Here is a 16,594-nt window from a genome sequence, read left to right as displayed (position 1 = left end):
ATATAAATGATGAATTGATGGGTGCTGATGAGTTGATGGATGCAGCACACCAACATGGCACGAGTATACATATGTAACAAACTTGCACGTTATGCACATGTATCCTAGAACTTAAAGTATAATAAAAAATAAAAAAAAAAAGATGATGAAACTGAAAAAAAAAAAAAATCTCATGGCCCAGACTCATCCATTTACAAACAAAGCAGTGACCAGGACAAAGACCCTAGAAAAAGTTTGGGCCCACCACACCACGAGAGTCCAGCTTCAGGGATGTCTGTTGTGCTGCACCATAGAGGTGGCAACTATCTGGTTTTGCTCTTGTTCCCTTACAGAGATGAGGAAATAAAGGCTTCCCCATCCTTCCCTCTTTTTTTTCTCTCTCCTCTGTGACTTCTACCTACCCTGCTTTGTAAAGGTTTTAAGTGTTTTCAAGGGGCACATTCTCTGAAGTTCAACTCCCTCATGTCTCCCAGATGTGCAACATGGAAATGTACATGTTACATTGTCAACTTTAGGATATATATTTTTACTTATATATTGGGTTTTAATTTATTCCTTGCCAACTTGAAAACAATTTGCAGTACCTTGTTTAACACAGAAGCTCCAGCATCATTCCCAAGTCTCCCAGCGTAAACACGAGTGGTTTACCATTAAAATAAAATGTTTTTAAAAACTGTCATTTACCTTCTGCTCTGCATTAAAATGGGATCACATTAATTTCTTTTCCACATTTTTCACTAAGAAAACTAGAGTTCTTGGTTTCCTTCCTTCCCTCCCTTCCTGCCTTCCTTTTTTCTTCCCTTCTCCCACTCTTCCTTTCTTCCTTCCTTCCTTCCTTTTTTGTAGCTGAAAATACTTCTATGAGAAAGATTAGGAAACAGGACAGATCATGCCTAGATTTTGTAGCTTACATGTGGTCTCATGCTGTTGCCCCAGAACTCTGTGAGGGTCCAAGATGACCGTGACTTACCTCTGATGAGTTTATGCCACATAAGGATGAGGTCAGATGCTATAATAGGGTCACAGATATTGAAAAGAAGAAACGTGGGGTAACTCAATGGATGAGCAAAGTCGAATGCATTGTGCAATCAGCAAGTGTCTTTTTTATAAGAAAGCTCTGTGCTTGGTTTTACCTCCTGCTGCTGGACATACCATCATCCTGCTGATTCCCAACATTGTGAAGGGATTTTGAGTTCAGCCTCTGTGGTTCCTTTTGAGAACAATGGTTGCCATCAGCCAAACTGCCTAGCTTGGTCAAAACACAGAAGGCATAAACAGCCTTTATGCAGTGGGAAATGTTTCATGATTCAGACCAGTCACTGTTTGCTGATCACACAGCACTCTGGGTGGCACTGCTAATACAGAGGAGTTTATGCTTCTTGCCAGATTGTGGACATATGGTAGACACTCAAAATTATGTGTTGAATATAAAAGAGTTGAATTATGGGGAAAGTCAGTGTATTTAAAATACATCACATCAGCACACCTGCAATGTTTCCTGTATGAAAGCTCAGTGCCAAATGTTAGAGGGTTCACAGTGGAGTAACAAGGTTCCTACCCTCAAAAAGCTCGGAATTCAGGCAGAAATGCAAAATATAAACAGGCAATAAATCAAGGGATAATACAAGATATTAAATAAAGTTCAAGCAAACATCAACAGCACCCAATGCCTGAATGCCAAATGAACAGTAACAACAAACTGTGTTCTAGAAGTCTGGTGGAGGGACACGTCACTTCTGATGGTCCTGGTCAGTGCAGCTCTGAGGAGGAAGTGAGACAGTGTCAGATGATTGGGATCTGATTAGGCAGAGAGGAGGGTAAAAGTGAAGAGGAGACATGTGACACATCCACACAGTAAAGCTGAGTTCAGGTACTTGGGGAGGGGAGTATCAAACCTGAAAGGTCATTTGTACCCCAGTGTTCAGGATTGTGGATGTTTAGCCAAGACTTTGGACTATAACCTGTAAGTGAGAGAGGAGCCTTTGTTCAGGGAGGATATACTGTGTGCCAGACCCTGTGCTGGAGTGTGGTAGGTGGGGGGTGGGATAATTAGGATGTGGTGCTATCATTGCTAACAATGTGTGAAAGAAAGTGATAAAGAAGAGGTGATGATCAGTCCCCTGGCAGAGCATAGGTAAATGGGATGGGTTGGCAAGGAAGGAGACCATTAGGAGGTTGCTGCAGTAATTAACCAGAAAATCCTTCATTTAATCTCTGTGTGTCCTTCCTTAGGGTGGGGTAGAGGGGAGTCAGGTGGGTACTAGCAGGCATGAAAATCATGGCTTCTACTTTAGAGAGCTGCTCTTATAGAATCTCTCCCCAAAGCAATGCACATGCTTACAATTTTGCATATACTTTCCATACAATTTTTTCAGGGTTTCAAAGATCCTTTGGAACCCATCATGGACTATGAGTTCCTAGCTGAGAACGGTAACCCCCTCCCACACCTCCAACCCCACCTAAAGGAGCAAGCATCTCCCAACAGCCAGTTCTACTACTCTTCAGGACACTCCCATTTCCACAGCAGAAAACCTGAGTGAGAGGAAACAGAAAGAAGGGCAGGTGGCCTGCCCTCAAGGACCTTGCTCTGTCACCTGGATTGTTTCCTTATACCTGAGAGGACAGTGCTCTAGCAGCCAGCCCTAGTTTGCAGGAACCCACAGAAGCGGGAGGAGGCTGAAGCCAAGGCAAAGTGGGACGAACTGCAGGGAGTAATGACTTGCATGAACCCAGCCAAGAGGGAGCTTGCAATGTGGCAGCATTTCCCGTTCCTTAGAGGCTGGGGTGATTATGTGATTACACCCACGCCCAGCCGCAGAGCAGCAAGGACTCTGCACAGAACACCGGAGAAACCCAAGAGCAACACTTCACTTTCTATTTCTTGTTTTCCAGCTGAGACAGGTTCTATTTTGGATCAGAGCATAGTCTGGAGAGAAAGCAGTTGAAGTCTTGGGTGCTTGGAATAAAAATTTGACCTTAATCTTCAGGAAACAAGTGTATATCTTAGTTGAAATGTTTTATTAAATGGAATGGCATTCATGTCTTTCTGCATATTTGCTCTCATATGTTTCAGACCTAATGGTGATTCTTAAGCTTTTTGGGGTCAGGAACCCCTTTGAGAAGCTGATGAAAGCTATGAATTCTTACTCAGAAAAATGCACTTGTGCACAACAAGCAAAATTTCATCATCCTACAACCTGTATGCAAACCCTGTTAAGAACCCCAGATTTGATAAGCCTTGGCTAGATCCTCTGTTAGGACCCAGGAACGCAATGATGAATAAGACACAGTCCCTGGACCCAAGGGGCTCTGAGTTTAAGAAAGTGTTTATGGATGTGAAGAGGTTGGTAGGGAGAGCTGGGTAGGTCACCGACTAGCAAGTGAACTGTAAGAGGCATTAATAATCACCAGCTAAATAATGTCATACAGCCTGCCAGTTGTCCCTTGACTAGTAATACCCCAGGTACCACTAATCAATTGCAAAATGCTAAGTAATGTGCTAAGGCTGATTGAAAAATAAAAGTAATTTTTCAGTAACATCAAACCCCTTGTTCATGTGTTATTAAGAGAAAAGATTTTTTGACTTAATGATGTGTGTGAGCCTTCACCCCAGGCTCAGGGATTAGACAAATATCTCTTTGCAAGAAATACCATGGATAATTTAAACCAGAGGAAGGAAACCATTAAGGGTCAAAAGACACTGGATAGTTTGGTTTAAAACAATTATAGAAAATGAGAAATAGTCCTGTTAACTATCTAGAATTACCTGCCTGTCAGCGCTTCCACAACCAGGACTACCTCCTGCAGCCTATTTATTTCATTCATATGAGCTGAAGAGTTTTCCAACAGCTGACAAATTTCCAGCCAGTGATCCAGCAGGTACCCCTAAGGATTTCCACTCTTTCCTCAGCTTCACCTTACAGGCATGTGAAAACTTCCTCCAGAGAGGACAAGAATATTTCCCTTGCTTGTGTTTTCCTGTGAAATTCCTACTCACAACCCCCACCCCACCTTTCCTTTATAGCCACATCTCTGGAGTGTAAACTTGAAGGCCTGACCCAGCACAGGGACCCTCTGGTTCCCAAATCCAAGGCCTTCTTATAAGGCCCTGTCCACAGCTGTCCTTCTTCTCAGAGTCTCTTCTGGTCAAGAGCATCCCTGCCACTCACTCCCACCAAAAACCTACAGTCTGGGAGTGATAGCTCACGCCTGTAATCCCAGCACTTTGAGGGGCCTAGCCAAGTGGATCACTTGCCAGGAATTCGAGACCAGCCCAGACAGCATAGCAAGACCCCACCTCTACGATAAATGTAAAAAGCAGCCAAGCATAGTGGCAGGCGCCAGTTGTCCCAGCTACTCAAGAAGCTGAGGCCAGAGGATCACTTGAGTCCAGGAGGTTGAGGCTACAGTAAGCTGTGTTCATGCCACTGCATTCCAGCCTGGGCAACACAGTGAGACTCTGTCTCAAACAAAACAACAACAAAAGACCTTCAACGGCTCCCCAGTGGTGCAACCATGTGGCCTACATATGGGTCCAGACAGAGCCTGGCTCTTCCTTTCCTCTGAACTGCCCTTCCTTTTTCCCACCATGCCTTTTTCCATCAGTTAGGCATGCATTTAAGAGCAGCATTCATTAGAAAACTTGGCTGATGATGGCTTCAACAAATAGAGGTTTATTTTTCCCATACCACAAGAAGCCCCAGGGTAAGTGACTGCTGGTATTCTTTCAGCAGCTAACTGATGTCAGGGCCAGTGTCTCTGTGATTTTTCTTGGCCTTTCTTCATGGTAGCAAAATGGCCGCCTTGTTCCACACATTGTGTTTGTAAGGGAAAGGCCATGGTGGGTCATTTATTTGTCTTGCCTGGAAAGCAAAACTTCCTCACAAGGGTCTCTTTTAGGTGTGCAGCTCTACTGCAAAGTTCCCGTGCCTGGTTTTACAGACTTAGTCTCTTCCATCTTGCAAACTTCTCGTTATGTTACTGAGGCCACATGTGGGTCACGTGTCCTGCCACCAGCAACAAGGAAGGCTGGGAAAGCAGGAACAAGACTGTCATGACCAGCATGTCTGATATTACTCCAAACAAAATGACAGCTCTGCAAGAGGGGAAGATGGAGGGAATGGATGCTGGGTAGATGCCAGGACTTGCTGTGCAGTGTTTTGATTCAACAGATTACGTCACTCTCCTGTCAGGCTGGCAACTATTTGGTATCAAACAAACAATAGTTTATTCATCTTTGTATCTCTAAGTCCTAACACAGCTTTGTGGCACTTACTCTGTTAGACAAACTCATGAGTAAATGAATGTCTGTCTGGTTTTAATACCTCTTACATCTAAATTAGTTCTTTTAAAACACAATCCAGTTTTATTCTTTTTACATCTCTTATATGAAAATCTATTCCTCATTAGTTTTCCATTGGATTTGGGGAGAAAGGTAAGTTTTAAAGTGCTAGAGTAATGGTATTGACCAGGTATATGATAAAGATGGGGTCTGAAGTTGAACAATATGAGAGAAAATGGGATCATGGTAACCCTGTTATCCCTAGGTCAGTCTAAATTTTGAAGAGGAAATAAACTGAGCACTAAAACTAGCTTTCCTTCCATTTTTATTGAAATCAGAACCAGGGCTTTGTAGTGTAACTTTGTGCACTGCAAATCAAGAGCTTGAGAAATCCAATGACCATACATGTTTGGGAATGGATTGTAGTCTTGTTGAGAGCCTACCTAACCTCTTAGCCAACTTCTGGAAATAAACAAAGCTGTGCATGGGTGTGCAGCACTGTGTGGAGCTGATACCTCTGATTCAGGTCGAGATGTCTGCTCAGAGCAGAGAACGTTGTTTCCAAGGACCACGGATGGTGGGCCTGCCAAGGTTCTCTCTTAATTGTGCAGCTCTACTCCAAATTTCCTGTCCCTGGTTTTGCAGACTTAGTCTCTAGGACTCCAAGTCCAACTCCTGTGCCACTTTTCCAAGAAGTCACACCTGGTCAACCTCATTTCCACAAACACTTCCCCCAACTCCACCTTTATCCCCACCTCATCCCAGCCAGAAATGGCCACCTCCGCTGAGTTACCACAGCACTTGTAAATGATTCTTTGATTGGGATTCTATCAGATTCGTGTTGTGAGAGTCATTGGGGTATGTTCTGTCATAGAAAGTGCCAGAGTTTCTTTAGAATGGCATGATCTGGCTTTCATCTAACCTCATTTCACCATTTTGTACCCAGACTCAAGCCCAATGAATTATACCAACATCAATATCATGGTTGTACAGTTATACTTAAGTTTTGCAAAGTGTCACTATTGGGAGAAACCAGGCAGAGTACAATCACTTTATATTCTTTTTTACAACCACATAAAAATAATAATAAAAAGTCTTTCTAATCTCCCTGTCTTTTGTGTCAATCCTAGCATAGCTATGTCTCCCTCTAGTCATTGGGGTTCGTACCTAGGGAGTCAGTTCACTTACCTCCCTCTATCTCAGTTTTCTCATCTGTAAAATAGGGATAATAGTAATGCCTACCTCTTGGTTGGGGGGATTAAATGAGTTAATATTTGTCAAGCACATAGGAAAGCGCTTAACTGTTAAATAAACAATAAATAAATAAAATATCTTATGCTTAACTTTCTCTTTCTGCCTTAGATCCAATATGTTACTAAGTCCTGATGAATTTTCCTACCATGTGTCTCACAGAGTCTCTATTTCCCATGCACCTCTCTCAATTCAGACCTTCAGAGCTGCCATCGTCTCTTCCTCTTGAAGCCTTGCCATTGTGAAGTTATTCGCTTCACCTCTCTCTCCCATGGCTCCTCCATTAACATGTTCCACATTGATTTCCAATTTCCTTTTCCTGTTTCTCTCTTTTCACCCGCTGGAGTAGGAGCTGCTTACTGGAAGGCATCGTTTCTTATTCCTCTTTGAAGTTTCAGCTCCTAACATAGTGCCTGGCACAAAATGAGTGCACGACATATGTTTTATGAGTGAATGATAATTAATTAGGAATAATCTCATGGTAGCTACTGGAATTGCTTTTTTGCCATCATGGTAGATGCCCTCTGAATCTATAGCTTTGTGACCCCAAGCAGAGACTGCAGCCTTATCCTTGAACAATCATGGAGTTCTTGAGAGTCTTGTAGATAGAATCCTGCAGATAAGTTTTCACTTTTCCTCTCCCATGGGCACACTGTCATGGGCTTCCTGGATACTTGTTAACTCTTGGACATACCTCCATTTCTTGAGATCTACCTAAAACCAAATACAAGATTGGTGAGTGTGCATCCTGGCATGCATACAGCCTTTGGATAAATATGCGGCCATCATTCAGTTAGCCTTTGGCATCCTTGTGAAGTAAAATAAGGGAGATGGCCTCAGCATCTGATATTATCATCACGATGACTTCAATGTTTGATTCCTGGGTCATCCCACAGTTAATTTTTTCATTGGTAGATGGGAATAAATATTGCTGGTTATAAACTGGACCAATCCTATGGAAAACATTACTGAGATCATAGGGAAATTTTATAAAGTATTTCAATAAATGTTCAGTAATAAGGATTTTACTGGAATTGGGAAGAAGGCTGGCAAAAATAGTCTAGAGACCACAAACCCAACCTTCATTTTGACAATGTATTGTCTCTGTCAGCAGCAGCTGACCAAGGTAGTACTCTCACTACTCCTTCCACAAGCAAAGAAACAGACCTGACATCAATCATAAAAATAACTACTGTTTATTAAGTACTTATTATGTGCCAGGTACTTTTTGTTAGGAGCTGGTGACTTAGCAGCAATGATAATGACCACCACATACTGGAAATTTACCGTATACAACACATCGCAGTAGGAACTTACATGAATTGTCTCTGCATGGCTGTGACCCATTCCCTGAGGATCCAGGTATATTTTTTAAGTCATTTCATGACCTGATTTCTCCCGAGTACTTCAGTTTCTGAGATCTCTCTCCCCCTGAGAGCAGGGATCCCAGCCCCTTTTAGCACTAGACAGCAAACCCACAACTTAACAAACTCTAACTTCACCCCAACAGGCAATTCCCTCAGGAAAAAGAGTGGGAAATGAATAAACCCTCCAAACAGAAAAGGCTGAGCACCTAAGAGATTCAGGATGGCATTTTTGGAAATGTTCACTTCAGGTTGAAAAGAAAACTTTTGAAATGATTAGTGAGTTATTTAGAACCTCAATATTCTAAAGTCTGAGAAGCTAACATACTGAGAAATTTAATTTACATTTCCTTAACATGCTCTCTTACGATAAGAGAGCATTCAGTGTATAAATGCTATGCAACAGTACTGCCAAATTGCAACACAGAATGGGAGAAATTTGTCATTTTGAAATGCTAAGGGAGTTCTTACTAACAGCTTTCTCATCTTGTAAAGCTATTATTTTTCTGAACGATAATATGATTTATAAACCTCAGCTGAGTTTTATAGTTTTGGTGGGAATAGACTCAAAATGCATTTTCTCAGAATGTAAAATTCTCTCAGGAGTTGACCAAATGAGGAATAAAAAGAAACTTCTGCAACCAAGTGTACCAAAGTCTTGGTCTCCGCTAGCACCTCTGTAGGTGAATGTTGGTCTTCCTCAGGGTTCTGGGCTCAGTTTGACTCTCACTCTCAACTCTGCACACTTTCCCTGGGTGATATCAGCCACTCCAAATCCTTTGACTCTTACCCAGGCCAGCAACTCCCACGTTCACACTCCCATTCCCTCCCAGCTCTCCAGAGTTATAATGCCCTATGTCTAACGACCCACTAGAGTGCCTACTATCACATCCTAAGCCACATTCACCTCAGATTCTCTCCTGTCCCGAACCCTGTTCCTTCTCCTAGAACACTGGTAGTAGAATGATACTAACATTTGGAGAAATAAGGTGCAAATCTTGGAATCTAGCACAGGAGACCGAAAAGTGAATAGGTAGTAACAGTACTCTTAGGGAGGATAAATGAAATTCATACATAATCTAACTTTTCAGGGGGATGGAGTCTCCCTCTGTCATCCAGGCTGGAGTGCAGTGCCACAATCTCGGCTCACTGCAACCTCCACCTCCTGGGTTCAAGCGATTCTTCTGCCTCAGTCTCCCAAGCAGCATGGGCCACCTCGCGCAGCTAAGTTTTGTATTTTTAGTAGAGATGAGGTTTTACCATGTTAGCCAGGCTGGTCTCAAACTCCTGACCTCAAGTGATCCACCTATTTCAGCCTCCCAAAGTGCTGGGATTACTGGTGTGAGCCACAGCACCTGGACCCATAATCTAACATTTTACTGCAGAATATTGATGTGTTTGATTATAGAGGTATTAATGGTATATATACAATCTTAACTGTCTGATATCTAAAAATTTCTAAATTCAAAAACACATCCAGACCAAGGGTTTTGGATGAAGAATTTGAGGACCTGTCATATATAAAGCATAAGTTATATAAGGTAATAATGCATATTAAGTGCCTCCTTAGTGCGGGCTCAGAAATGACAACAATTATTAAAAAGAGGAAATGGGTTGCCTTAGACTTTATAGAATATTGAGGAAGCTGAGACATCTTATAGGAAATACATGTTTTTCATCTCTAGTTCTCCCAAATTTTTATAATCATGTATTTGAAAAATTTGAGGGCAATTACTTTTCTATGCATGATCATACTTTTAAATGATAGGCTTTGCCATTGTCCCCCCTATTTACAGTAGCAGGAAGAAGATTGAGAATATTTATTACAGAGGCAAGCAAAGGCAGGTACGGGTGATTCTGGGAGAGGTGGCAGCACAGGCAGAGGTCTGGTCGAATTGAAGAGGTGTTCACACAAGAATAAACATCGAAAGTCCGCAAGCCAGGAAGCTTGGCACAAAGTGATGACAGCTGAAGCCGGGACGTGTTTGGGGAAAATTATAAAGACCCTTGAATATTATAAGTTTGTATTTTATCCTGTAGATGACTGATTTTTAACAAGAGAGCTTTATGGAAACAAAACTTGATTTGCATGGGAGCTCTGTCCACTGCAGCTCCCATGCAGTCCAAACCAACTGGTTTTTGCTATGTCCCAGTACTCTTTTAAAAGAGCAGATCTGATCATCTCAGTCCTCTGGGCACACTCTCCATCTCATTAAACTTGGAGTGAAATGCCATCTCCCTGCAGGCTCTGGGTAATGTGGCCCTACCCATCTTCCCAGCTCATCTCATACAGGTTGAGTATTCCTTATCTGAAATAATTGGGACCAGAAATGTTTTAGATTTGTGATTTTTTTCAGATTTTAGAATATTTGCATATACACTATGAGGTATCTTGGGATGGGACCCAAGTCTAAACACACAATTCATGCACATTTCAAACATATACATGAATAGGCCCTTATATGTATAGCCTGAAAGTAATGTTAAACATTATTCTTAATAATTTTGTGCCTAAAACAAGTTTGTGTTTTACACAAACATTGAGCCATCAGAGAGCAAAGGTGTCACCACCGCAGCCTGCCATGTGGACAGTTTGTGGTTGTTTGGCATCACCATCATTCCTAACCCTAAATGTATGTGCTGCCAATAAATGTTTTAGCTGTGACCTGATACATGAGGTCAGGCATGGAATTTTCCACTATAGTGTCCTGTCAGCACCCAGAAAGTTTTGGATTTTGGAGCATTTCAGATCTTAGATTTTCAGATTAGGTGTGTATAATCTATACTACCTACCTGACTTTCTACTCGTAGGTCCTCCCATGAGCCCATGTTCCTCCCCTCCTGAAGAACTTTATAAGGGATGCCTTTTCCCTGTCTCCTCCCTTCCACTTGCCTAGTTAGCTCCTAGTTTGATCTTTCAAACCTCAGCTCTGCCACCCTTTTTTGGGGGAGCCTTTCCCAGAAAAGGTTAGGACTCCCTATTCTATGCTCTCCTGCACTCTGTGGACTCCCTTGTAACCTTTAATCAAGGTTGTGTTAAATGATCAGCTGCAGGTTTGGTTATTTGATACTTTCTCCTACTGTGCTGTAAACTTTGAGGATGGGTAGTGTGGCCCCATCCGGCTTGTTTATGACAGTGTCCTGGAACCTCCCTCAGGCCCCTAAGCAGAACCCACAACATTTGTTGAAAATACACCAGTGAATATAATGGGAAGACGAACGGGGTAGGAGGCTGTTGTGGTTGAAATTAGGATGGAGCCTTTGGTTGAAGCAGGAATGTGGGGTCTAGGATACTTCCCACTAAGCCTGCCCCTTCCCCTCCACAGGGGTCCTGGAGGCACAGAGTGGAAAACACTCTGAAAAGCACTGTTGGAGATGATGGGATGCTCTGACTAATAAAAGGCTTTGTTATTTGGCTTTGGCCTAGAGAAGACTGTTATTCTCTTGGCCCAAGGAAACTTTCTTTTGCTTCATAACAATGATCAAAGTAGCTTTGCATAGACAGGAAGCATATTTCATTCATTTATTTCAACATCTTGTCTTTCTTGGGTAAGGAATGACTGTAAAAGACATCTGCAGGATGGTCAGAATTGTATTATTTTGTGCAAGACTAGATGTAGAGTAGACATTTCTTTGGAAAGTCATCCTGGCCTAGGCCCAGACCGTCAGGAAGATTGCCTCCAAACTCTGTGGATCCATGCACACACAGCCCCATTCCTGGGTCTGGAATCATGTGACACAGTGTAGATCATGTGACTCTAATACTCCTTCAGTGTGGTCAGCTATAATAGAGTCAAGGAATCCCTATATTTGTTAAATAGGGTTAATGGGTGTGAAAATTACCTTTTGACTGAGTAGCATTGCTGAGGAAAATCAATAGAAGTGGCCCAAGATCCTTTCACATTGTCTCAGTTTTAAATGTTGTAAACTTTCAAATTACTGAAACTCTGGGTTTCAGTATCCAACCCCTTCAAGGCCAGCTGAAAATCAACAACAGAGTGGGTTAAAATAAAAGAAGCATGTCTGCGCAATCCCAAATTAAAGCGAAAATATGTGCTGGCCAAAAGTAAGTCATTTTTCAACCTCAAAGTATTTTTTCCAAATTCTAAGATCCTGCATTTGACATGTTTAAGAGGGAGATATAACAGCTGAAGTTGTCTTTGTTCAGAATGTAGGAGACAGTTTTGTCTAGACTTTCAGGAAAGATATAGAATGACATTTTCAGAACAAATCAAAATATATTTTTAAATTCCTTTTTCCCCTTCACAAAGAGGATCTGACATGTTTCTGTGATTTGAATTTGGTTGCTCTATAAATGGCCTCAATAGTTTAACATGAAAAGTAGATTAAAATGAACCATTGAGAAAAGTTATTAAAATACTATTAGTTCACTCTCTTACCTTTCCAATAACCTTACCACCAAAAACAATTTAGTAACTAATATTGAGTGGAGTGGTTTCTAGGTATGTGTTAATCTCTTGACATACATTTTCCAACTTAGTTCTCACCACAACCCCATAAAGCAGATATTGCTGTTATGTTAATTTTCTCATGAAGAAACGGAGACACAGACAGCTGGGATGACTCACTCAAAGCCACAAAGCCAAGCAGGGACTGTCTGACTGATCCCCCAAACCTGCCTTCCTGCCCTCCTCACCACTGTGCTTCTGTCTTCTTTCTCCACAGGGCCAGCATCGTACAAAAACGCATTATTTATTTTCAAGATGAGGGCTCTCTGACCAAGAAACTTTGTGAACAAGGTAAGACCCTGTGGGGCGGGGTAGGGGTGGGGTGGCGGGTGGGCAGAGACATGGAAGGCAGCTCCTCCTGCACAAGCCTCCTGCTGCAGGAATTAAGGCCACTGGGCTTCATGAGTTCCTCTGGGTTCTGCTTCCTCACGTAGCTCCGATTTTTAATCTGACTGTGTGCTGTGGATAATTGGATCCGCCTTAAGCTTTAATTACTCAGCTTGATTCCCTGGGTAGGAGATAATGTACCTTATATTGGTGTCGTCATCTTATTTTTGTGAAACAGTGATTATTCTGAAGAGGTTCCTTGGAATAATTCACAGGACTTAATTAAGGAATGCACAATTGTGTTTCTTTAAAAAGTCTATAATGGTTCTTTGGGAAAAAAAATCACGAGCAAGATCTTGTGTGGCACCAAGACAATATGGGAGGATTTTCCCAGAGAAGACCAGCAGGGGATGGGGATGCCAAGGGAGTGCTGACCTTGTGATATCACCACATTCAAGGATCTAGTCCTTACATTTGCAAACTCATCAGCCTCCTCTCCTTAGGTTGAAGGTATTCTAACAAAGCTCATGGAGACTGACTAGACTGGGGGGATAAAGCAGAGACCTGAGTTTAGATCAGGCCCAGGTTTGAATCTGCCTCTGCCCCGTCTAGCCATGTGACTTAAATAGATAAAAGAGTACAGTACCTTCTTGCACATAGTAAATTTATCTATAGAATAGATAGCTCTTGTTATCTATATCTGAAAGCTTATTCATTAATCTGCAAAACAAATTCACCTTAAACATCTGAATGTTTTTAAAAGTTATTAGATAACTAAATTAAAATAAAAAATGTTCTACATTTATAGAGCATAACTGTCTCATTTCTATTTATTTTTGCAGAATTTTTATTTGCATTTAGAGCAATTAGTCTTTTGAGAAGAAATAATCCTCTCCAACTACAGCAAAGTATAAGCTACTAAGAAAAAGAAAGGCTGATAAAGGTCTTCTGGGAAAACAATAATAATCGCTAATATGTTTGGGGTGCTTTGCTACATGCCAAAAACTATTTTAAGCACTTCATATGCATTAATTTTGTAATTTGCACAACACCCCTATGTGGTAAAGATTATTATTATATTTTTATGGATGAAGAACCTGACACAAAAAATTAAATAGCTTTCTCAGCATCATACAGTCATGGTGGAAGGCAGGGTTTGAAGTCAGGAGCCGGTGCCCTTAACCATTGCTTTCTGTCAAAGCAACTTCTTCCCAGTTCAGTAGTTCTTATCATTGCCTTTAACAGATCAATGCATTGTCCCCCGTGGATGAGCTGAGCAGAAACTAGGTCCCCTGTTTGGGATTGCTTGGAGAACATGGCAATAGCAAAGGAGAGTCGGATACCTTACATGAGGGTCATACCTCCCAGAAGGGCTGAAGAGCTGGAATCTGCAGTCCAGAGAGCCCTGGCCAGTTTCCAGATGGGCACCACCACATGTGTCTTCTGAGGCTTTTCTTTTTTGTATTCAACTGCCTGCAGGTTCACTCAGCCTTTCTCTAAACAGGGAGCATCTCCACTTATGAAGCTCTTGGTTCCTCAATGACAATCCCATCCCTGCTATACCTCCCTGTGATGAGATCCAGGTGCTGTGGTGGACTTGTGGGTGTTTTGGATCACACCTTTACAAGACACCTCTTGTAAATGCCTTAAGACAAGGCTTCACATAACATCAGGATTGAGACTTTGGGAAGTGCATGTTAGTTAATGGTTGATGTCAGTACATGAGGGTGTCAGTGAAGTATCTCCTAAGAACCCTCAGCTCCTGAAAATAAGGCTGTCCTCCCACAGTCAAACTAACAAAACCACACCACAGTGCCTGTGGGAGAAGACCTAGAGCTGCACAGATGAAAAGCAAAGGCAATCAATACTTTTAAAAAGCAAGAGAAACAGTAGATTACTTCCAATTAAGAACAGAGAAACAAAATATTCAAAAAAGTGACCTATAACAAATATATGCATACACATACTTTATTTTTAATTTTTAAATTTTTTTGAGACAGAGTTTCACTCTGTCACCCAGGCTGGAGTGCAGTGGCACAGTCTCAGCTCACTGCAACCTACCCCTCCCGGGTTCAGGCGATTCTCCTGCCTCAGCCTCCTGAGTAGTTGGGATTACAGGAATGCACCACCATGCCCATTTTTGTAATTTTAGTAGAGATGGGGTTTCATCTCTGCTAAAGATGAAAAGATCTCTGTCTCACAAGTAAGAACTAAATAGAGATTTGCCATGTTGGCCAGGCTGGTCTCGAATTCCTGACCTCAAGTGATCCGCTTATCTCTGCCTCCCAAAGTGTGGAATTACAGGCATGAGCTGCTGTGCCCGACCCTGCATACACATGCTTTAATACCATGTCACAAACAATTAAAGAAAAGAGACCAAAAAAAGGCAAAATGAAGGGAAACACAGAAAAAAGAAGGAAATGTCAACAGAAAAGGGATAATGAGAAAAGGAAGAAAAAGGGAAGAGGAATAAAGAATTCGGGGAGAGAGTTGCAAAGGAAGTCAGTGGATTTAGAGTAGAAATGGAGAGAGAGGGCAGCTCTGGAGATGCTCTATAGCCTGAAATTACCCATGGTTGGCAGGCCCTGCTGTGGTTAGAAGAGGAGTAAGCGGACGATTCTTATCACTGCCCTTTGAAAGCCTGATTCATTTTCAATAGGCTTTTCCTCAGTAGGAAAACAGTATATCTGTTTTTATTTTCAAACTTAAAAATGTATTTTTCAAATGGAAGCTTATTTTCCTTTGAAAATCCAAAGGGTTTATTATGCATCCCTTTGAACCCACCCTCAGAATTATCTTTAAGCTTACCACCTATATCTGAAAGCCCTTTGGATAAGGCAAAGCTACCAGTTGGCCTTCTTTTGGTTTTTGTAGAGACTATTGCTGCCTCATTTAATAGCCCCCAGTAGTTACAATTGAACCCTCAGCATGAATCTCTGATTTAGAAATCCTAGAGCTATGTAGGGAGGCATTTGGTTTTTTTTAAGTGCATCTTTCTTCATTTGGAAAAAGCAACACAGAAACAATAAAAAAGTTTTCTCTTTGCTATCTATGCAGACCTATCCAGATGAGGTCTTTCCTGGAGTAATGTAGTGCAGAGATTAAGGACATGAGCTCTGGACCCAAAAAGACCTGGCCTCCAGTTCTGCCTGCCGTGTTCACTAACCCTGTGACCTTGAACAGGTTACCTAATCTGCCTCAATTTACTGATCTGTAAAATGGGAATAGAAAAAGTACTTACCTCCTAGCATTATTAGGATTAAATGAGACAATATATGGAAAGAAAACAGCACATAAAAAGACTCAGTATTTTGTAGTTATTGTTATGATGTCTCATCCTTTCATCTCCACCCTAGAACCTAGAATTCACTTCTATCCATCATGGATTTTACATATTTAAACCAAATCAACCCAGTAAATTCCAAAAGGAAGTCTTATAAAATGCTCTTCCTAACACTCACGATGATTTTAACATTCTTTGTTACTACTCTTTGTATAATATTGAAGAATAAATGTCCAACTGCAAAGAAAAAAAACCATTTATGTTAATACTACTAGAGGAAGTGAAAAAAAGCAACTGAAGCAAGTTACATCTGTAGTCATTGTTTTCATCTTGCAGGAAGCAGAACAGACTAAAAGCAACAATGTGCAGCTAGAGATGTGGGTTTGACAATCAGAAATACTGAATTTATTCATGTAATCTCTCTTTCCCCACTTATCAGCTATTCACAGCTAAAAATGAGGGCCGAGAGGGAATCAAGTTTTTCCTGGCTGCTTCTATACCCAGAAGTACAGTAAACCTGAGCTTATGAACACATTTCCACCTCCCACCCCTCCCAGCGAAGTCTCTGAAAGCATGATAAGAAGTGACGTGATTATATATGCATGCCTTTCCCCACCAC

General features: G+C 41.6%; 1 protein-coding gene across 1 annotated transcript in view; it reads left to right on the top strand.

The window, feature by feature from the left end:
- SPON1 (spondin 1, extracellular matrix protein) overlaps window positions 1-16,594 on the top strand; it is a 313,956-nt gene that overhangs the window by 110,418 nt on the left and 186,944 nt on the right. Inside the window, exon 4 of the mRNA XM_011954285.1 lies at window positions 12,583-12,656. Within this exon, the coding sequence (XP_011809675.1) occupies window positions 12,583-12,656 (74 nt within the window). The remainder of the gene's footprint in view (window positions 1-12,582; window positions 12,657-16,594) is intronic.

Source organism: Colobus angolensis, unplaced genomic scaffold (assembly GCF_000951035.1).
Source record: "Colobus angolensis palliatus isolate OR3802 unplaced genomic scaffold, Cang.pa_1.0 Scaffold380, whole genome shotgun sequence".
NCBI classification, from domain to species: domain Eukaryota; kingdom Metazoa; phylum Chordata; class Mammalia; order Primates; family Cercopithecidae; genus Colobus; species Colobus angolensis.
This window is presented reverse-complemented; position numbering and strand designations above follow the sequence as displayed.